The sequence below is a fragment of the Thermobia domestica genome, unplaced genomic scaffold (assembly GCF_964235325.1).
Source record: "Thermobia domestica unplaced genomic scaffold, izTheDome1.hap1.1 HAP1_SCAFFOLD_1231, whole genome shotgun sequence".
Lineage (NCBI taxonomy): Eukaryota > Metazoa > Arthropoda > Insecta > Zygentoma > Lepismatidae > Thermobia > Thermobia domestica.
Genome location: NW_027656941.1, coordinates 4916 through 29486, shown reverse-complemented (window position 1 = coordinate 29486; position 24571 = coordinate 4916). Strand labels below are relative to the sequence as shown.

Below are 24571 nucleotides of genomic sequence, written 5' to 3'. Positions count from 1 at the left end.
GCATAACAATGCAACAATGAAAAGCTTATTTTTATTTCGGTAATCCTTTGATGTGGAGAAAAGAAAGAAAAAGAAGAAAACTTTTCGCCACCATTGCATAGTACACAAGAACTCCACACTATATTGTTATGTGTACTTCTTGAACTTGAGTACTTTCTGTGCTTTTTGGTGGCATCTTTTATTTTCCCTTTCTGTGTATATGCACCTCTAAGGCGCACAAAAGTGATAAAAAAAACTGACTCGAGTAAAGCATATCTCTTTACGGTGCATTAAGTAGAAAGTTCGTTAAATATGAAAGAAGCTGGTTGCCTAAAATATTAATAAACACATCTAGATATTTAGAATATTTAATATATAGTAAATATTATACATTATACAGCTCACAGATGACGAGAAGAACCCTAAAACAGGGGTAGCGGGGAAAGATCAACGACACGGTCAAGTCTATTTTCGGTTTTTGAGGTGTGGTCTATACTTAGATGTCGTCTCCTACCGGGTAAAGTTATATGTGTGCTATTCCGTGGTGTCATTTGAAACCCCCGTGCGAAAAGTAGGCGAGCCCGTACCTACGTCACACTACTTCTGCTAGGGTTCTTCTCGTTATCTGTGAGCTGTACACGATTAATGTAAAGCAATGATTAAAATTAACAATAAAGCATAACTTGGAAAACGATAAAGCATGATTAAACAAAAAAATAATAAAAGGAAGCATAATGTGGGTTGCTCTAATTATAACATTTAAATCAACTATAACTTGGAACAATATTAGTGAAGAAGTCGACTGGGTCCTTGAACTATAACTATAATTATATAAACACCCATAATGGTTGTTAATAGGAATATGAATTGGAATGTTAATTAAGCTACGATAACTGTTACTTTTCATTCAGTACTGCCCGACAGGAGTGCCATTTTTGGTTTAGCTCGGAGTGGGGTTTAGGAAGCAAGATATAAGCAGGGGCGTCATTTAAGGAGGACAAGGGGACAATTTCCTCTCTGAATTTGAGAAGCATAATTTTTAATAAATTGTATACTAATATACTAATAAAAACACGAATGTCTTCGGAAAATCTCCCCTCCCCCCCGCCACGAGCAAAATTTGAAATGGTGCCACTTATAGAGTTTTACGTTTTCAATTAGTATATTGCTATAAACTCAGAGAATCAATTGCCCCCTGCATCCTTGTGGTGTTCCTGCTTCAGTTCATAAAAATCTGTTTCTTAAAAATTATGATTGTTATTACCTGTAAAAGACTCCTGAATCTGAATCGAAACAACACTCTGTAATGTAATCGTCATATAAATTCGATAAAACACTATAAGTGTAAGAACTTGAAGTGTTGCCTCTGTTGGACAATGTTGAAACTAAACATCTTGTAATGCTATGTGAAAGGTCAAAACCAGCAATGCAACCTAAAGTCGCTTCTGGGTATTCCTTCAAAATTGGTCTTTTATTTTTTTGAAAATATATGTAATAACATGTTACAACCTCATTCATATTGCGTAAATCAGCCATGTTCATCAAAGTATTTTAACAACTTGTTTTGTGGTTTGATAATAAATAAATAAAATAACTTTTTTTCGGGCTTGCGTAACCAGATCACGAATCATCGATTTCTGATTATAAATCGTTGGTAACTCTGGATTTCACAGTCAATATAGAAACATACTTTTATTTGTTTATTTACCTTTTATGCGGCACTTTGAACTTAATGACTTCCACGGAAATATAGTATTAGAAATAATGAATAATGATGTCTAATCGGGAGTTATCCCTAGATTTTGGGGCGAGTAAACTTGTCTCAGGGAAGTAATCTGTTCAAAATAATGATAATTGACAGCTCAGAACTTTGAATCTGTTAAACAAATTAATTCATCTTCACGCGAGACCATGATGTATTCTCAATTTACATATGTGTAACACCCATAACTACTGAACATAGTATCTCGAAGTAATAGGCACTAATTATTTAAATCTTATGTAATAATCCAGCTTCTTCTTCTTTCAAAAGGCTAAGCCTTGCCTTTGCAGCCACAGCTTACTATTTTCGGTGGTCTTTTTCATCTCCTTGTAGGAAGTACCTCCCATCTCATTGATCATATTTTTAAGGTACGATATCCTCGGTTGTCCTCTCGTCTTCTTTCCTAATATCTTGTCTTCGAAAATGTGTTGGAAAAAAGCATCCTGTCTAAGTAAATGAGCAATGAGTTCTTGCTTTTCACACTTCTATTACTTTGATTAATTTTATTTTCTCATTCACTTCTTTTAGTACCATTTTACTGCTCTTTTTTTCAGTCCAGCTAGTTTTGGTGATTCTTCAGACGGCCTTTCTCCTGTTTTGTTAGCATCCAGCTATAGACAATCCTTTATTATAAAACCACTTTTATGTGGCGCGTGTAGCACGCACACCTCTCTTATACAACATATTACGAACTCAGCCTATCGGCTAACATACATAAACTTCAAATTACATTTATTGTACATTTACACCAAACTCAGTTTACGGCGTTATTCTTGTGGAAAAACACTCACCTATCACGTCGTATCTGACCCAGCTCGACTCAATGCATGTGTTAATAATCATAACACTGCTTACCCAATACATACAGGGTGTTTCAAAACAACACCGACAACGTTTGGGAGGTGATTCCTGACAAAAAGTATAGACCAACCTGGGTGCACAAATGCTTCCTTTCGGAGTTATAGGCTGCCGAAAACATGAAAAAAAAATGAACTTTAAAGGTCTATAACTTCAAACCTATGGGATCTACCGTAGTCTGGTCAAGACTTCACTTAGGAACTAGTATGTGCGCTATCCAGAAATACATGTTTCAGAATCCTGTGGTACTTCTGCAACAATTTTTATACAGGTAGTTGGTGAGTACTTCAAATTATATGCCCGTAGCCAAACTCCCGCAAAAAAATTGCTTCGTGAGTACCTTAGGATTCTGAAACATGTATTTTTGGATAGCGCACATATCAATTCCGAAGTGAAGTCTTGACCCGACTACGATAGGTTCCATAGTTTTGGAACTATGGAGCTTAAAAGTTAGTTTCTTAAAAATGTTTTCGGCAGCCTTTAACTCCGAAAGGAAGCATTTGTGCACCTAGGTTGATCTACACTTTTTGTCTTATCTTAGTATTAGGAATCATCTCTCAAACGTTGTTGGTGTGGGGTTGAAACAGCCTGTATAAATATTTTTTTCCAGCAAAGCGAACACTTATATTAGGGAAGGGGTAACTTTTAGACAAAAGTTTTTATCTTCTTTTCCTATTTATTAATTTATTTTTTAAACCGCACAGCATTTCGAGGTTACGGATTCGCTTTAACTAGAACCTAGGGCTCACTTAACCCATTCTTAGTTTACCTCTCCCTAATTAATTAATAGTATTTCTGTAATTTTAAATAATATAATATATGAATAATTTTATTATTGGTTTACTTAACGATTTTTTCCTCTTTCTTTATAGATTCCATGTTGAAGTGGACGGTGAGTCAAAAGAGTGGAGATCCCACAGGATCAGTAACTAAAGGTCCCTGTTATAACATCCGTCGCGCGGCAGTGAAGCTTCATCTGGCTAAAGCAGGACCGGACGAAGGAGTCGTCAGGCGCGCCTTGGTGCGGTCCACTAAGAGGGTCGCCAACAAAGAAAATGAACCAGTGGGTCTCTTTCAAAGACTTCGAGGGAAAAGCCAGTCTCGAAACAAGGACCCTTGTGACAGTGATTCTAGTAGTGTGTATATGAAATTAGAGCGTATTCCGGTTGTGTTAGAACAACAGAAACAGCATATTACGAACAATGATGACTGTAATACACCAAAGACAAAATCTAGCGGCATTTTGCATGAAAATAACACCGTTAAAACACCTGATGGAAAACTTGATGATAAAACACCGGATATTACAAAGACTGCAACGTCTCGAGGTAGATTCCAAAAGAAAATTAAACGAAGGAGTTGCCATAGTACACACCATCAGTGTATTGGTATCCAATCACAATGTAGTTGTACTCTTGTGACAGACTTAATGCAACGTATTACCTGCAGATGTCCGTGTGTATGCTCGGGATCACAACAGTCAGTACCTCAATGCGTCCAAAATACGGTCCCAAATCATTGTACGTTTCCGCCTCCTAGTCGATGTGAATTTGTTACGCCCAACGCACACGCTGCCTTCTGCAACGATAAGTGGCCAAGAAGGCTCCTTACGCCGTGTAATTCCTGCCCTGATACTGGTGTTCTTTTCCACAGCGAACAGAAGTGTAATGGTTTACCAGCGAAAGTTGAAGAACCATTACATACTACTCCTTTCACCAAACAACAAGAAGAGTTGGCGACTCCGTTATCTGACTATTCGCCGACACCTAGTGAGCTAATCAACAGCGAAACCAAAGAATCTACCAAATCAACAACAGCTACCACCTCGAATAATAAATGCGTTAATACTAAGCGTCTTCCAACGCCCCACCATGCTGTTAATAGTTGTGTGGCAGACGTTCCTCCAACTGTACCACCTCGAGTTTGCCGTCCATTATTTCATCACCATGACTATTATCACACAAATTGTCACCAAAGACCTCCAGCTCATACAATGACTGGTCAGCACCTTCATATAGATTATTCGCCGTGTCCTCTAAGAGGAACACAGTCCTTATTGGAACTACGTCGGCGAGTAGATTCATCTTATCCACCAGTTCAACTTGCTCATGACAATCCTATATATTACCAACTCCCATTTACAGCACCTGATGAAGAATCTAAAAATACATGCAACAATGGGTTAGGCGAAGTAGGTGACGTGGCTCAAGATCTTGCGTGGTTGAAACTTACAGGGGCAGGTTCTAACTCGGTGTCAGAGGTTCGACTCACACCTCCAAGTCCATTTTTAAACTCAATGCGAAGGCTAAGCAAAGGTGGTTCTATTCTTCGTCCCCCGCATGACGTCACTGATCCAAGATTTCTTGATAGACGCAGTATGTCGGCGCAAGAATTATCCATAATTTCGCGTAGCACAAAGGTTCGCTGTTACTCTGGAGATGTTCAAAGTCGAAAAGATATTAGTGTGCAATATCCGTCACCTCTTGTTGATTTTAATGTATCTATAGGGAAGAAAAATGAATGTCAATTACCGGTAGAAAATGGCTTGGATAACGCAGTTACTCATAAATCTCCAAATTCTAGCAATGTAGACTCTCAAGAAGTTACCATGAATATATCTCCGCTTCAAATTAGAACAGAAAGTAGGCTTTCTAATCATGCACAATGTCAAATCAGTCCAGCCATGTGCAATACTTCCCCTACAAAGATTTCTCCTACGCAAGGTATCTGCGTTGGTAATCGAAGTTTTAATATAAAAGATGTTGCTTCTCCGGTAGTGGTTTCTTCTCACGATGCCAAGGATGAGACGGTAACATTTTCACCGACATCCCTCAATTGCCACAATATATCTTCCACTCCCAAGTGTATCAATCGCGAACAAAGAGTTGCCCCTTTGAGAATCAAGGATCTTCAACTTCACGATGCAGAACAACAATCTTCTGAAGAAAATCCCAGCGTAAGCAGGAAACGGTATCCTGAAGAATCAAACGGCAATTCGGACTCAACTACTCCTGTGGAAGGAAACCGCTCTGTCGCAGAGTGGTCTCTGGAAGTTCTTCCTGACCTTGATCAAGTGGATGTCGATTCGGAGCCCGTAGGATATCCGTCACCGTCAATGTACACCAGTCACAGTTATAGTCCAAACGTGTGTTCTCCGTGGAAAAAGCCAAAGCGATGTAGCAATGATTCAAGTCCTGATTCATCTTCGTGTGAAACCTGGAACTCGCACCACATGCATTTCATGAAGACTCCTCGTCTTACTAAATGTCATATTTTGAATTCTGCAACTTTAAATACTACAGATGGTGGTGGTGGTGGTGGTGACCAAGCGAGTTTGACACCCCACGGACAGTCACCATTGGTGGTAATAGAAAGTGAGTCACGGTCAAGACGCTGTCTTAGATTTGCTTCACCAAGTTACAATCGTCTGAAGAAGACCCCAAAAAAGGTGATAGCTCGCAGGAGAATTAGTGATAGCTTCCAAAGAAAAGGTTAGTAAACAATAATAACTATACGTATACTTTTTGAAATTGTCTTTAATAATTGAAAAGGATAGTTAAAATTAATAATTTTTAATAATTATTTATTTATTGCAAAATGGGATTTAAATTTTAGACTATAAATAGTCTAAAATGTATTCATTGTAGTTATTAATAATTGCAATAAATCATTATCATAGGTATTCTGCTCTTACTGGCAGGTCACGTGTCGCAGCTGAAAAGCTTTCATACTCCACGGTCTTCCGCTAACCTGTATGTCTTCACGTATGATTTTTCTGTTTTTATATTGTCCATTAATTGTACCCTCCTTCGCCCTCTCCCTCTCTTTCCTGCCACCGTACCCTCTAGCACGTCCCTCATGATACAATTTCTTCTCACCAGTTTCTCTTCCTATTCTCAATAATATCTAAAAGTGTTCTTTTCTCCCCCCCCCCACCATTTCTAACACCCTCTCATTCGTTTTCCACTCGACCCAACTAATTCTTTTCATTCTTCTCCACACCTACATTTGGAAGGCTTTCAGTCGTTTTTCATAACTTTTACGTAATGTCCATGTTTCTGCCCCATACACCATAACAGTCCACACGAAACATTTTATAAGTCTTTTTCTCAACTCTTTATTCAGGGTCCCACAAAAAACTTTTCTTCCTCCTAAAGTCTTCTTTTGTCATTCCTATCCTTGCATTTATTTCACGTTCGCACTTCATGTCATTACTAAGGATACTACCTAGATATGGAAAACTATTCTCTTGTTCTATTTTCTCCCCTCCTACTTTTATATTTGACACAGACCACTTCGTTCTTATCACCATGGCTTTTGTCTTTTTGCAATATTTATTTATTTATTTATTTATTTATTTATTGCAAATTGAGGTGTAATAATAGAAAATTTTCCCACTAACTCTGAAACTTTAATTTTGAATATGAGCGGCTCGGGAGAACATAATGATAAGCGCCGCTCCGGTGAAATTGAGTTATTTGGTGGAATAAGTTGGTATCAAACCACAGAACAGCATATAGGTTGTTTAATTTTGGAATGTACCTCCGAATGGTAGGGAAAGATTGTTGGGTAGTGTCTCATTAGATTGAATTCCGTGGGAATGGTCACCTTCTTTTCTAATTTACTTGAAAGTTAGAAAATGTGACATATCATTATGTTCTTCCGAACCTATCACGTATCTCAAGTAATGTTTTCAGACTTGCAAGTATGTATTTCTTGTAAAAGTTGTATAGAAGGGTTTTGAAACTTCATGTGCTACGGTTGCATTTTGTTCTGCCCGCAATTTAAACAGATAAATATGTGCTTTCTTTGCCATTCATTGTTCCATATATATTATATATTAACATTTAAAATATATATGTATATTTCTTTTCAGGAGAACTTGAGTTGGCCATCTATAAGAACAGTAGATTACTAACTATACACGGTAAGTACATTCATTGTATATACTGTATGTGTAGATATGTATAGGAGTATGTGTAGATTAATTTGCCATATGATAATCGAAAACATAATAAACATAGCAAGTGTTGCGTACTTGGAAAGGAAATTGCACCCTAGATCTATTTGAAAATTCTTCTAATTTTCATTAAAACTCCCAAAATATTGTAAAATGACACTTTAGCTGTAAGGTGTGTTTCAAAAAACGAGATCAGTAATACATAACAGTTTAGTTTATAAAATCCTCAATTTTGGTAATGGTAATGAGAAAACAAAGGTTACGAGAAGTAAATAAATGGAGTCCTAATCTCAAGGGTATGTGTGAGTTTTTTTTTTTTTTTTTTTTAGATAAATTTGACGTAAGATAAAAGGAGATTACTCATAAAAACTCCTTTAAATGTTCTCCTGAGGCGAATCTTTTGTTATAAATTTAGTGGGAAACTACCAAGTTGGCAACACTAACTTGCACTAGAAAATGAAATAAAATTTTCCAGTTTTAGGCCCCACAGTTATGCCGGCTAGGCTAAAGGAGACGGTGATGATAAGAAATGAATGAAATGGTGGGATGAATAAAGTGCGAGAAAAACGGGAGAATAGGAGAAAATCTACGCACACAGTGTTTGTCCACCTCAAAGTTCATTTGGAGCGATCTAGGATCGAACCAGGGAACCCACGCACCAGAGGTGAACGCTCTAGCACTGAGCCACCACGGTCCCCGAACTAACTTTCATTAGAGAAAAAAAAAGTCCTCTGGAAGGAATTTTGAATTTGTTTCAATTTTGTAACGTTAGTATTATTTTAAATGGATACTAGCTGAACTTGCGTTATTTTCACAGCACACAGTTCTAATATGAGCGTAATGATATATGGTGTTCGTTTCTCATCATCTTCCCGCTTATATCTGTGCAAGTCTCTTTACGGACACAAGTAAAGGACAGGAAGACTCTCAAAGGAAATGAATTACCATAGAATGTAGTGAAATGCTAGTATTTTAATATATAGAATATTGGGGTGAGTTTGTGGCAAACTCGGATAAGTGATAGATGATACCAAATACATTTTTTCCTTATAATTCATATCCGAGTATGCCTCTTTGTGGGTCCACAAGCCTTCGAAGTTGCCTGTTTGCAATAGAAAGTCATTAAGATTAAAGCAAAGCTCCTGAAATGTCGATCAACCCGCTATACGTAGCTCTTCGACTGTTTTCTTCGCACAAGGGTGTAAAGCTTAACGTCCTTGTGACAATATTGAATTAATAGTGTCAAAAGAACGCCTAAAATGTAAAATAGAAAAATAAAGTCAAGTTTTTTTTTTTTATTTTGAATGAGAACTGGCGAATCTATACAAAATTTGGAATCGGCCAGCGAAAACGGCACGTTTCTAGTACTTGTGGTTTTCGAGATCTCATTGTCGAAAGGATTGGCCACAAACATATAGACTAGCTGAACTTGCGCTCACTACGCAGCACATCGTAACACATATAAGCATGAATCTCCTTGTCATTCCTCATAACATTTGTACATGTTCCTTTACAGAACAAGTGAAAAACGTCTTGATAAAAATTGACAAGGGGTACTATAAAGGAGAAATATTTTTCGATTAATTTTTCAATATCTCGCACCGTTTGCAAGATTTGAGTCTTACTTCCGGTTGGAGTTTCTAATTCATTCATGACCAGTGTTTTCTTTCTTCTTGCATGCAGTATGTAATAAGCAAATGCATTACCCACACAATTAGTTATAATGTCAGTGATATATGATGTTCATTGGGCAAAACACTTCGAACAATAAAGATTCATCTTAGACTGGAGAAATGGTTATCCTTCATTTTTCATTATTATTTGGGCATGAAACAGACGCCTGAGGGATATACTACTCCCATACACAATTATGTGGTGTTGGAATGTATAACTCATAGGATATGATGCTTTACTTTTTTAAAGTTTCAACACTTCCAGTGTATCCCTAAACATGTAATAAAGAAATAACGATCTTGCTTTTTAAATTAGAACTGGACAACCTATATGAGATTTGCAATCGATCACTGAAAACAGCATCTTTCTAGAGCCTATGGTTCCTGAAAAGGATTGTCCACAAACATATAAATGTCCACAAAACTTTTAAAACTTTTCTAGCATTTTAATATATAGATTTTGCATTGTATAGAGGGAATTCAAGCTAATTGCCATATGATAGTGATGGCGTTATGATAGCAACCCTCAGTGCTGCCTAACATACTCCTTCCGCTGTTACAATTCCGTTCATGTGTATTTTAGTCACAGTTTAAGTTGCGTGAAGCTTCGATGTTATGCCTGATAGTAAATGAACTATTATTAAGCTCATTATGGGTAAATAATAGGTTTCACATATACATACATCCCTCAACCTACACATGGTAGAATAATACCTTACAGTTCTGGGTTTTAATCAATTGACAACAGTGTTTCTTGATAAGGAAATAATTCGAATCCCATAACGATACAAGTATTTGGTTCATCATTATATTCTGTCATTATTGGCAGGTCACTTGCGCCAACTGAGAAGTTTACATGCTCCATGGTCTTCCGCTAACCTCTTCGTTTTCACATACGATTTTTCTATTCTGATATCGTCCATTAATTGTAATCTTTGCCCTCTCCCTCTTTTTCCTGCCACCTGAAGGCTCAATATCTATATCTAAAATTGTTCTTTTCCTCCTCATATTTCTAAGACCTTCTCATTCGTTTTCCGCTCGACCCAGCTAATTCTTTCCATTCTTTTCCACACCCACATTTCAAAAAGTTTCAGTCCTATTTGATCATTTTTGCGTAATGTCCATGTTTCTGCTCTATACCGCACAATACTCCACACGAAGCATTTTATGAGTCTTTTTCTCAACTATTTATTCAAGGTCCCACTAAATAATCTTTTATTCCTCTTAAAGACTTCTTTCGCCATTCCTATCCTTGCTTTTATTTCACATTCGCACTTCATTATCATCACTAATAATGCTACCCAAGTATCGATAACTAGTCACCTGTTCTATTTTTCCCCCTCTTACTTTTTTATTTAACATCGACGGCTTCGTTCCAATCACTATGATTTTTTTGGCTTTTTCACATTTACTTTCATTTCATATTCTTTACGCAATATAAATACTCGCGTGAAGAACATGGGATGTCTTTTTCAAAGGAATAGAGAAAAATAAAGAAACTAAACGGAGTGACAAACATCTTGGCATTTGAAAGCGGCGCTCCAAGTTCCCTTTAAATGTTGCTAGCAAATGAGAGGCCAGCGGTATTGCCACGCTTATTTTGTACACATCTACGTCTATTCTCTGCCACTTGATCGCGCTGTAGTTCGTCCGCTTAGCCATAGCCACTCTCCTTAGCACTTGGCAACATCGCGTCAGAGCTTGCGTTTTATTCGTTTAGCTGGAATGCCAAGATGTTTATCACATGCTTTAGAATACTTGGTTTTTAAAGTAGTCTCTGGCTGTAGACACACACACTTTTTTGGGTCATCGTTCAGCCAATGAGTAAATTCCATGACGAAACAAGTCTGGAGCCTATTATACAAAGTAGTCCTCAACCTGATGTTGCACCGCCCGGCCGTCAGGGAAAATGTAGTCCGTGCCAAGAAGTAGTCGAGATGCAATAGACATCAGAAGAATACAACGAGTAAGGAAGGGCTACATACTGCATTAGTTATGTTCTGCTTAAGGTTGAAAGCTAAAGTTTTTGTAGATATCAAGAAAGTGGTTCACTATAATCTATTATAAACTTATTTCATTTGCTTTTGATTTAGTGTTTAGCGTCCCTTTCAGCAGCAGGGTTATATGAGACATGGACTTACCGCTTAATGTGGGACCCGAACCACATGAATCGAACCCAGGTCTCCTCCGCCAGATGTATTTTAATCAACCACTCCCAATGCTTTTAGTCTCGGCACCATGCAGTAGCAACGCTAGTAGAGGGCGGGCGCCTTGTGATAGCAAATGAAATGAAATCTTTTAAGTTTTACGTCCCACGATTATGCCAACTAGGCTAAAGTAGACGGTGACGATGGGAAATGAATGAAATGGCGAAATGAAGAAAGTGGGAGGAAACGGAACAACTCCGAGAAAACTCACGCACACTGTGTTTATCCACCAGAAAGCTCACTTGGTGCGAGCTGGGATCAAATCAAGTATCCCATGCACCAGAGGTGAACGCTCTACCACCGAGCCACCGCTGCCTCCTTCTGGTAGCTTTAACTGCCCACAGACATTTTCTAATGTAGGTAAAACTATTATTTTCGCTATAAAAAAAAACAACTATTTCCCAAAAAAGAAGTATCCCCGCTTGCCCTTCAAACAGCTGTTTCCTCAGAAATGTCTTCGCTTGCCTGCCCCAAGAAATTAAATCTGGCGTCGTCACTGGTTCCCTTGTCTTCATTTTACTCTACTACTATACATGACTGAAATTGTTTTCCAATAGTAAATAGTTAGTTATCTTCTCTGTTCCCTGTTCGTAAACTTTTTAAAAGATGATTTTTCAACGAAAGAACATTGAATGTATAAAATATGGTAGACAAATGAATTTACAGCTACTACTTCTCCCTTTGTGAATAACTAATTATTCACAATCCATAGTTGTCAAGCAAGAGGCTTGAGAGATGAGAGCATTTGCTTCCTTACAATAATAAATGCATCTTTTGCTTCATTGCAGTTTCTGGAAACTACTAGGGCACGTGTGTTTGTAACTTCACACACACCGAGAGAGAAACAGATCTGGTATTGTATTCTGAACTCCTTGGGGAAACTCAGCTTGGAGCTCCAGTCTGTAACTGCATAATGGAAAAGCTTTTAATGGTGGCTTCTCTTAGTAGGTCAATGATAAACTCCGCATCTATAATTGACTAAGATGGGCTGATTTTCAAAGTTAGAATTCTCTTTGCTGTTCCAACTTAAGTTTAGACAAAAATGGAACAGAAATGATTCAGGCTTCTTAACGTACTGTCATTTTTAGTATTCGTGTGTTACTTTTCAAAGCAAAACTAGTTGATAATGCTCCGAGAAGGAACTTAAAACGATTTTTTTTTCGAAATTTATAGAAATTATATATTAAATTTATTTGATTAAATTCAATCGATAATACACTTACATATTTGAAACCTGCGTATTAGGGGATCTATTGAATTTGCTCTGTTGAGCTGTCACTTTTTATCACCGTGGAGATATAACAGAGGCCATCGGTTACTATTTGGCAAGGGCGCCGATTTCTCTGTTAATTTTTTTTTTGGGGGGGGGGCATTCAGAGACGGCATATATGTTAATAAAGCATATATGAGGATTTTAAGACAAATTGCATTCAAATTATGCTAAATATTGTAAATTTATAAATACAATGAGGGGACCCACATGAGCTTTGGGGGCCCGGACCCCCTCGGCCCCCCAGGATCGGCGCCCTTGCTATTTGTTACTAAAATGTTCATCCTCCTCCTAGGTATTGCTCAACACCAGTATCATTATTCTTTATGACTTACGGTTCCCGAGATATGGCTCCTTAAATCTCCCGAATTTGGAACTTTTTTTTTTTTTTTTTTTGGCCAATAGCTCGAGAATGGTAAGAATGATGCGAAAAAATTCATAAATTCTTTCAGATAGTTTTTGATGCTCTGTCGAATAGAGGGCTCAAAATTGAGAAATTCGCAAATAACAGATACACGCACACACATACCACACATACACATATACATACATACATACACACAACACACACAGACTTATCAAAAGCACACACAGAGAAATAGATAATTCAGTAACGATCGTTTTAAGTTCGTTGACAATGCGTTGTAAACAATTTATTCCTCCGTACGTGTATCATATCTCTCTCTCTCCCTTCAAGATGATGGATTGTGTATCTAATAAAAATTCGGAATAATATACCGGTATTTGAAATAGCCTATAGCGTTTTTAATATTTCTGAAACAAATAAGTATGCGTTAAAAATAACACACAATGAATGTCTAGAAAGAAACCTAACCTTGATTGATTCGGTCATGGTGACTCAATAATAGAGCGTCCACTTCTAGTGCAAGGGGTCCTTGGATTGATCCTTGACTGTTAACAATTCTTTTAGACCCATAACAGTTTATTTTTGTAATTTTCACTACTCTGTTTACATTATATGGTATTAACATAATAAACACTATTTTTTTAAAAAAAACTATATTTTAGGAATAGACAGTACAATAAATTTGTTAGAGAACATTTTTTTAAAAAATAACAATTGCTATAAATTTTAAATATCATGACGTTAATATCACTTTTTTTTATTCTATTTCATTATGTAGTAATTGGTGCCAAAAATTTACAACGAGAGTCTGGGAAGTTATGCAGTGCTTATGTGAAGGTAAGTTTATATACCTACTTTTCTCTATATTTTATTCTTGATACAAAATAAATAACAGAAAATAAGCACATATAACGTTATGTGTAATTTTCTCTCTCTATAATTTTAAACAAAATAAATCTTATTGCTTTTATGTACTCTTTATTTGCAGTGTTTAGCTTTCTGTTCGCTACTTTTGAAGCTGATTTAGCTTGTTACTACACTATTTTAACAATATAAATCACCATTATTGACCTTAGTTCAACATAAGTAAAGTTTTGAAATAGACTTGTGGTTTCCAATCTGTGATACTCATACCAATGGGTGCCCGCAGCGGGAACAAGAGGGAGCAATTACCCTTCCTGGATTTTTCACAAAGGGTTTAGTACTTCGAAACACATGTCAAAACATAGTAGATTTGCTTACTCACCGACTACAGAATGTAATTTATTTAGTGTAGTTAATACAGTTATAGAATGTGCGACATTAATAATTGTTTTACATGAAGTGTCATATTCATCAAAGTGTGTATATTCGTGACCCCCCTTCCGTTATGTGTCAGCCTCTCTCTCTCTCTCTCCCTCTTGGAAAAAATCCTGCCATCGTTCTATCAGTAATGACCAGTAGCACCTATGTACTATTCACGCCACGCTGCTGTGCTTTGGACTACTTTTTTTGTGGCCTACCCTGTACTTGGTATATCACACAGATAGCGAGAAACTCGTTCTAGAAAACTAGAACAAAAAAGTATATTGATAAGGGTCATGTGTTGATAACATATCACCAGAAAGTCAATTAATCAACCGTTGTACTTTGTGGGTTGCAATGTGGGGCTATGTAATATCTGGATTTAGATATCGAAAACTGATGTCGACATAATGTCAAAACTTGAGCGATATATGGAAAATATCGTACAACCCTAGTGTAACTCAGAGGAGTAGCGATAATAACTACATGTTCTGAAATAAATATGCTGAGATGCATTCAGGAAAAAGAAAAATACAAGAAAAGTATTGTAACAGAAATGTATGACTACTGTAGACATCCTATCGCTGACATTTTCACACAAACGCTGACCTTACCAACTACATGACTATATTGACCATGTTGTTGTTGGTTAATTGAAACATTGGAATTGTATACATAAACGCTACAGGTTACACCTGTTTAATTAAATTAACTACGAATTTTACCTGCCTCACCGTCTACGGATTGGGACCAATCAAGTAATGTTTACTTTCCGGGAACTCAGACTTTAATGTAATCAATGTTGATGTAATATCTGTGTAAAATGTGGAAGGCATAGTCAGTATGCTTTTGACGATGCAGTGACTGTTCTGAAAGAAGTAAGGGCCAAGCTCGGTAATGCAGAAATCGGACTGTAACCCATTTCTATGAGCGGACATCCTATAAGGCCTACTATTAGAAGGCAAGTGAGTTTCGAGAAAATATGGTAGACTTCCAGTATGGAGATTCAATATTCGAACCGGAAGTGGTAGATTTATTTACTTCCGGTTTCAATAAAGGTTTCAGAAATAGAACCCTGAATCCATATCAAAACATTACTTTTATCCTTATCAATCCATTACTTTTTTTTTATATCTCTATGACTGTCAATATCGAAATCGGTAGTTTTATCTTTACAACTTCTGATTGTGAAAGAGGAATAAGGGTCTAGATAGAACCTATTCTTGGCACACTTAATCCATATAAGAACTCTCAGGAATATGTTGTATTTCTCTGGGGATAGCGATAATCCGCTCGGCGTAAGATATATATATATATATATATATATATATATATATATATATATATATATATATATATATATATATATATATATAATAATAATAATAATAATAATATGATTTTTACTTGAGATCTAGATTTCTTTTTCTTTTTTTGGTGTATTTTTTGTATTTTCCATGATGCTAAAATTTCCAGGAGAGACATAGGAATAAAAAAATATTTACCGTACTCGATTGAATTTCTTTTTGCATACGTAGGAGTTTTAATTTTGTAAAACGTATTTTAAGCTTAAGGTCTGTTTTCCTGGAAGCCTTCTGCATACAAAATGTATCTGTTTCATTTTAATCTCCTACCACCTGAATCCCTAGCGACCGAACAAGAAAGTAGCCTTTTTTTCCCTCTGCTTTTCATGACTTTTCGTCAAGGAAAATACACTATGTGGCCATTTTAAAACTACCCACCATATTATTATTATTATTATTATTATTATTATTATTATTATTATTATTATTATTATTATTATTATTATTATTATTATTATTATTATGCTATTATGTTATTCCTCTCGATTTAAATCAGTCCACTTTATAATTTGATGCCCGTCTCTCTAGTAAGTGTAGAGTTTTGGAAGAGTTTTCTACAGAACTTCCTGATTATATGACAGATGTCCAGAATTATTAATTTTTTGCAGGCTTGTTAGATGTTTTGGGTTTATCTGTTATTTTAGGGACCATGATTGTAGTAGAAATTATGAATAGTCTAACTTTCCGACATTTCCATATCTTTTTAACTTCGTCTGCCAGGTCTTTATACTTGCTAATTGTTGATTTAATTTACGCAAAATTTGCATTGCTACACTTATGGGAGTCCATTATTAGTTCATGGCATAAGCATATAAAAGCTTATAGTTTTAGTCCAGGTGGAAATGTGTGTATGTGGTACTTTATTTCTCGGAAACTACTGGCGGGATTTGAACGAAATTTGATGGGCAGGGTTTCTCAGCCGGGGTGGTCACGAACCCTAGAGTAGAATAGTGTCCTTTTCTCACGAGAATTGGAGAAAAGTGCAGATTTCTCACGAGAATTGGTATAATTTCGCCTTATTTCTTACGAAAATTGATACAAATTTCCCTTATTTTCACGAGAATTGAAGAAAAGTGCAAATTTCTCACGAAAACTGGTACAAATTTCCTTCATTCTCACAACGATTGGTCAACAGTGCAAATTTCTCACGAAAACTGGTACAAATTTCCTTCATTCTCATAACGATTGGTCAACAGTGCAAATTTCTCACGAAAATGGATGTAAATTTCCTCTTGAATGTTTTAGCATATATTTTAATACAATTTTATATTAATTTATACAATTTATGCTGATTACTTACTGTTTTTCCCCAAGCCTTTAAGAAACTTGTTTCTTGCTTCCTTACTCCTCGCTCAAGAGGTGTAAAATAACCGAAGAAGCTTCAAAACATGTCCACACAGGACTTTTTCGTTAATCTTGAACGCAGTTGGTCTTGGTATTCAAAAAACTAATTCTAAAGAAAGAATGGAAAGTCGTAACATGAGGTAACCAGTGGGGGAAAGTATCAGGAAGTGGGGGAGGCTGTAGTCTAGGTGGGATATGTGCTCAAAAGTAGGGGTGGTATTAGAACAATGGATTGCCGACAATCAGCCTTTGTAAATGTATGAGAAGCTCTTATGTAGCTGTCTCGTAATTCCAGCATTTTGTCAATTAAGGAAGTAAGAAAGTGTCAATTTAATGTGACATATGGATGTTGGACAATGCTTTAACTGTTGGAAGCCAGAGAGACATGTCAAATAATTTAGTTTTTATGTATTTAGAAAACATGGGAAACTCTGGATAAAGAACAATTGTTAAAAGACATTGACTGTTTAAGATGGAAGGTGTAGGAGAAAGAGAACCCATTGATAGGGAGTAACGAAAGGAACATAGACACCTGCTTGTATGTGTGTGTTCCAATGTGATGGAGGTGGGGAGCGAACTGTAGTGTCCTATGGCGTAAAAGACATTGCTTAATTGTGGACTGTAACTTGCACCCTTTGGAGAGGTACCGTTTATTATTTTGAGAACAGAGATTTTTAGAAATACCTTGAAAATGTTACGTGTCACTTTTAAAAGTTAATGTATTGCTCCCCATACTGAGAGACCGCACGTAGGATTGCAGGAAGGAATTGTGTTGTTATTTTGAACAAAGAACCAGTTTAAATTAATGTGTGAGATGTTACGCATTTTGTTAAGACCTTGCCACATACGTAGAGGGGAGAGAAAGAGTGGCCCTTCCTACCTGAGTTCCAAAGAGGAAAAAAAAAAGACTGAATGAATTGTGTACGTAAGGGAACTTTCACTTTTGTGCTTTTTTGGAAGAAGTCTTCAAACAAGATTTCTTTTTAAGGTATTTCCGCATAAATGATTTTATCCTTTTAAAACTAGAGTAATGAATTAATTATTTATAAATATTAATGAAATGATAATGAATATTAATGAGATGGTAATGAATATTAATGAGGGGGTATTTTATGTATTGATATTGTATTTTCAGTAGCTGATATGTGATTTTTTAACATAGAATATCATCTTTTGGATACTGTATAGGTTTAATGGTGTACGAAGCTTAGACGAATGACAAATTGCATGTATTTGTGATTAGTTTGTAAGTAGGTACATACATGTATGTGTAGCTGATATGTGATTTTTTGACATAGAATATCATTTTTGGATACTGTATGGGTCTAATGGTGTACGAAGTTTAGACGAATGACAAATTGCATGTATATATGATTAGTTTGTAAGTAGGTACATGTATGTGTAGCTGATATGTGATTTTTGACATAGAATATCATCTTTTGGATACTGTATGGGTCTAATGGTGTACGAAGCTTAGACGAATGACAAATTGCATGTATTTGTGATTAGTTTGTAAGTGTGTACATGTATGTGTAGCTGATATGTGATTTTAACATAGAATATCATCTTTTGGATACTGTATGGGTCTAATGGTGTACGAAGTTTAGACGAATGACAAATTGCATGTATTTGTGATTAGTTTGTAAGTGTGTACATGTATGTGTAGCTGATATGGGATTTTAACATAGAATATTGTCTTTTGGATACTGTATGGGTCTAATGGTGTACGAAGCTTAGACGAATGACAAATTACAGGTATATGTGATTAGTTTGTAAGTGGGTACATGAATGTATGTATGTATATTGGTTTCTGATATCGGGATAGAAATATATGTATCATATTGTAGACATATTATGTTTCGCTTGCATGTAAGTGTTTTAAGCATGTGTTGTTGGGTTGCGTAGCTTTAGGGGCTACACTAGACTGGATGCAAACACCAGAAGTGTTTCTATTGTATTAATATTGGATTGTAGCCTTATTTTATCGTATTGTAGAGCTGTATATATGTTGTTTTGGTGATATGCTAGGTGAATGCAAACACATGAACTGATTATATTGTAGACTTATATTCTGAATCCGTATGTATATAAGTGTTTTAGATTACCTTGAATACCATGTTAGAATGTATATAATGTGATTTTTTACGTATTTATCCTTTCGTAATATTCATTGGATCGCTTGCTAAGCAAGCTCCGAGGTTGAACACATCATGTTACCTGAAAATGTGAGCATGCCAAAGATGTTGTACGGATATTTGAAGCACATAGGATTTCACTGTGTTATAACCCATTTACATATAGATATCTTTTCACTACAGTATTCTAATGTCTTATATTGCTACCTTTACTTACTTTTAAGATGCTTGTTCACCTTATAGAAGACATTGTGACATCAACATGGTTTCCAACTTGGGATAATTTATTGTAGGAACATAAAATACGTATAAATAACCTTATATGAAGCATACGTATTCTTCCTTTATCTTATATAGAATACATATACTTTGTATTATAGGAATATTTGTTTGGAGAAATAAAACATAATATTATAAATTGTAACGCTTTATTGTATTTATATAGTCTACAATATTGTATTTTGGCATATTGATATACATATATAGATATATTTAGATAAGATATTTACTATACTTAGAATATTCTTAATAACTTATTGACATATTTACATTATATATAGTACAAGTACCAACTGATAGGAAAACTTATGAACATATTTGGTGATATTATGACCATGTTATGACATGATGCTACCTTTAGACAGTTTACTATTTACATATATACAGAATACCATTCATTTCACACAGTTATTACTTTGATAACCATATGGCAATGTTCTATAGTCAGTAATACTGTTATGATTTAATCGTCGTCTTTTATTTTGAACTTTCTGATGTGTTTTAGTTTCAGACTTGGATACGATGACAAACCCAGGCTTACGAACAATTCTTCCTGGATTGTGTAACTGTTTTTTCTCAGCTTTATCCTGAACTAGTTGATAAAAATGATCAAAGTTAATTTCTTGTCGTGTACGATGATTTAAAGTTATTCCTCTAATTTTAAATACATAATCTACTTTCCCTGTTTGAACTTCTTTCATTCTATAGGCATAATTTTTTGGCCCTAAGCCTATAAAGGCATCAATTTCCCAGCCATCAGGAACTTCATTAGTTAACTCACCTAAATAGGAACCCAAAGGAAGTGGAGGCTTTTCATTACGTTGCTGCACAAACATAATACTATCAGTGTCACAGTACAATACACGCTCAGGATCTATAGCTGTTAGTAACTCGTAAAGTTTTAGACGCGCCCAAGAGGTGATGAAGGCTGCAAGGACAACATTGGAAAATTTCCATGGCTTGTTTTTGTTCTCAATGTTTTTATATGATACAATGAGATGTTGCTCTCCAATAGGCAATACAGTTTGTACCTCATATTGGGGTGCCCATAGATAACTTAAAAATTTTTCTGGAGTATCCACAATTACAGATTGAGATAAATCTGTTCTTTGTCCCCATTTCCCATACAAGGAATTGAGAAATATTTTGGAAATATATCTTAGACCAGGATTTGATTGAATGTTATTTTCCGCTAACTGAATGCATTCATGTTCATAATAGTCTGCAATATATTTTTCTTGATCTTGTTTACTTTTGCACCAGCTAGGAAATCCTGAAGACTCCTGTTTCATTTTTAAGAAGGAATTGACATAATCTTTAAACAGATTATCTTCTGATCCAGATAATTTGAATTCCCAAATTTCGATAATTTGTAGAATTTTGTATCCGAGATCTAAAGCTATATGAAGTTCAGGAGTACAGTATGTACCAATAAGGACACGCTCGGTATCATTGTGCATGCAATTGTTGTCACTTTGTTCCATACACGTACGACATAACCCAAATAAAAGGCGATCATTACATGTATATGGTAAAATTGGAAAATATAAGTCTTTGGGAGGCAAAATACTACATTTCACTAATCCATGAATACTTTGCACTTGTGGAAAGTCAGGCCCCTTGTATATTATAGGTTTTCCTATAGGCAATGGCTTACGTGCCATTACCCAGGGGTAAAGACTGGTAACATCATAATATGACACAAACTCTTCGCTGGTACATTCGTACAAGGCATTAAAACATTCTGTACGCCCACCATGAAAACTATCTTTAGGTACCAGATGATCAACAAGATCATGACACTGTGTTTGAATAAACTGTTGTAATTTTTTATCATTTTTTACCATGTGGTCCCATTCACATTCCCACATTTCAATGACATTAAGATTTAATTTTTTAAGAAATGCTATTTTTGTGGTGGTGTTTTCATACCGATCTTGTAATGATGTACCCTGCTTAGAGGATGAATCTAGGGACACGTGTCGTAGTGTAGGATAACAGTTTAAACACCCGTGATAGTAACATCCATGAAATTCGTAAACTGTATTTGTTTTACTTTCAAACCCATCAACCTTATACCTCCCAAATCGTTTTTCCAAACCATTTCCAGAATGAAGAATTTTATTACCAGTAGTACGTTCTAAGTGTCGCAGCCAGTACATTGCCTTCAGACTTTGACGATCACGATGGTCAAACCCATAAGGTGGAATAATTGGAATAATTTCTTTGGGTAAATATAAGGTACGATATGTTAGTATTGCCAAACTAGCAATAGTTGACGAGACGATAAAACATTGGATACCATTTGTTTTGTCTTCAATTAAGTTTGAAAATTTAATGACAGACTCTGCTAAAATTTTAACATCATTCCGACAATATTCAATCATTTCCTTTTGGAGATTATACGCCTCATTACTTGCAACACGTTCTTTGTGCCATATGATAAGTTGCTCTCGATCTTCAGTGTTTCTTGAATCAGGATCAAAATATTTTAGATCAGGAATTTTGCCTATATAATTTTGGTTTTCTAATGTATTAAATAAGTACGGGAAATCTCCCTTTCGTAAATTTGCAGAAAGACCTAACGTCTTAGGTAATTTAGATAATTTAACTCCCATATACAAATATGTGTCACGGAAGTAAATCTTTTGTCCTAAACGCATTTCAATAATTTTTTGCCCTGACATTATTACTTCAGGTGTAAAATGATGGTTTATGATCAAAGTTTTAGCACAGAATTGCATATCATAATTACTGCCATTATGGGAAAGCACAATGATTTTTTTAAACATTGGTCGAGTTATTAATACATGATTAACAAATTCTTCAATGTTGTTGAAATCAAACGAACGGAACCCATTTTTATCACCGCATACAAAACATGTATCATCAAGTTTCATGTCCTTACACTTGTAACAAGCATGAATACAATTAACAAAATTTACATGATGTTCTTGTTCTCCCTGTTCATTTTTAGGAAGCAATATTGTTTCTACATCAAAGATAATGTACAAAAAGGTATCTACATGTTGCATCATAGCCGTTTGAACAAAACAAATATGGTCATCGCTTACATATGTGTAACATGTTTTACAATAACGTTCACCACATTCATGTTCAGACTTGCGTGAACGCATGTCAATTATAGTACCACAAAGGACACAAATTTTCTTTGTTTCGCATAAACTTTTTCCGCAAACATTTATCGCTTTATGATTAGCAAAACATTCTTCTGAAGAAAACAGTCTATGACAATCAAAGCATTCAACTTTAATATTATTATTATCATTATTAGAAACATTATGATACTTTTCGCACATTGGACATTTGAAGTTACACTTATGATTTTGTGTATGATGATAACCTTTCAAACAATACTGACAATATTTCCGTTTGTTTAATAGTGTTGTAATGTTGGTAATTAATTCATAGTGTCCTTCACTGTACAAAATCAAAATTTTCTTTGATGCATGTATTCCAGGATAAATTACATTATAGTTTCGAGTTAATCCGTTCTTTTCGTAAACAACAATTTGATAATGAGGCGCTAGCTTATTTTGAAACTTTTTTACATCATCAATAGTACACCCATTACGGATTTCAATGTCAACTTTAGCATTGACACACAATTGCTTTGCTTGTTTCATCAATCGTTCAGAATGATTTTTCAATTCATATACGTAGTTATAACGATGATCAGCCTTACCCATTCCAAGAATAATACTTTTAGGAAGACAATACACATCCTTTTCTACAGGAATAGTACATTGTTCCATGTGTGTTAGAAGATCAACAAATTTTGATGAACCCCTTGTTCGTCCCCTACCTTTACGTGAATCAACAATATGAATTTTGAAATTTACTTTATCACCTAATAAATAATTTTCATTACTATTTAAAACATTTTCAATTTTACGAAATAGAATGTCGGAGCTTAAATCCGACTTTTGACGCCACGAAATGTATATTGGTTTATTAATGGTAGAAGCAGAACTTTCTATTGTTATACCAACATACATATCATCATCGGCATCATTTAAAACGTGATCCTTTACAAATTCAAATAACAACTGAATATATTTTTCAGGATCATCTATTCCACTAGTTTGAATACGTTCAATTGTAACTTCCTTTCCTGTAAGTCCAAAATAACTATATTGTTTGATTCTACTATTAACAATACGAAAATATTCATTTGTTTTACCACTCCCATACATGGTAGGTTGTGATACAGTATTAGTATTAGGACTTGGAAAGTTTATAAAATTTTCCATGAACACGCTAAAATCATTTGTAGTTAAACTATTAGCTTTTCCTTCAGACACAAGTTCCATAAACTTTTCACGAGCTAAATTCTTTATATTATCTTGACGAAAGAAGCCTACATGATATAAATCAATAATATCTTTTGCAGACTTACATTTTTTCAAAACAAGATGAGGATCACAATCAAAATGTATAAACAACGCTTGCAATAACTTGGAATAAGCTTCATTGCTTACCCTTGCACCCGTAGCATGACATTGTGTTATCACTTCCCATGTAAATAAAACTTCGTTTGGATTTTCATATCCACGTGCTTGTTGTGCTGACAACATGGTACAGATGACAGACTGTCCTTCCATTGTATGATTGACACACTAAATATGTAATTGCAATTTGAATTTTTTGTCTTATACAGTAAATATTTTATACAATGATGTACACAGAACTTTGATATTTCTTTTCACAGTTTTTTAAATGACAAGGTTTCGTAAGTAGACTTTTATGATATAATTCACAATGTGTTGACCAAAGATACACTTTTTAAAAATTTTACACTTACCAGTAAGTATAATAATAAAACTTTCCCGAACTTGTTTCAGTTCACATCAGATTTAGTTGTAAGTTTACCGACACTACACTTAAAAGCTTGTCGGGAATTGCACTAACACTTGCCGTTAACTACAATGATAAAACTCCCCGTAACTTTTTTAGTTTAGTATCGATGCACTACCACTTGTCACTCACTAAGTATATTTTAGTTCACCAAAGATATACTTTTAAGTTTATCGGTTAATCCTTTAGCACTTTCCGATAATTGTAATTT

The 24571-nt window shown here is 35.3% G+C and overlaps 1 protein-coding gene across 1 annotated transcript; it reads left to right on the top strand.

Annotated features, from left to right (window-relative positions):
• Positions 1–3471: 3471 nt before the first annotated feature.
• On the top strand, positions 3472–13913 carry LOC145677687 (uncharacterized; the record flags this gene model as incomplete). The annotated part of the gene is made up of 3 exons (XM_081748107.1): positions 3472–6090; positions 7476–7526; positions 13855–13913. Coding segments are annotated over 3 exons (2729 nt in total), but the record flags the coding sequence as incomplete, so codon positions are not given.
• Between the last annotated feature and the right edge of the window lie 10658 nt (positions 13914–24571).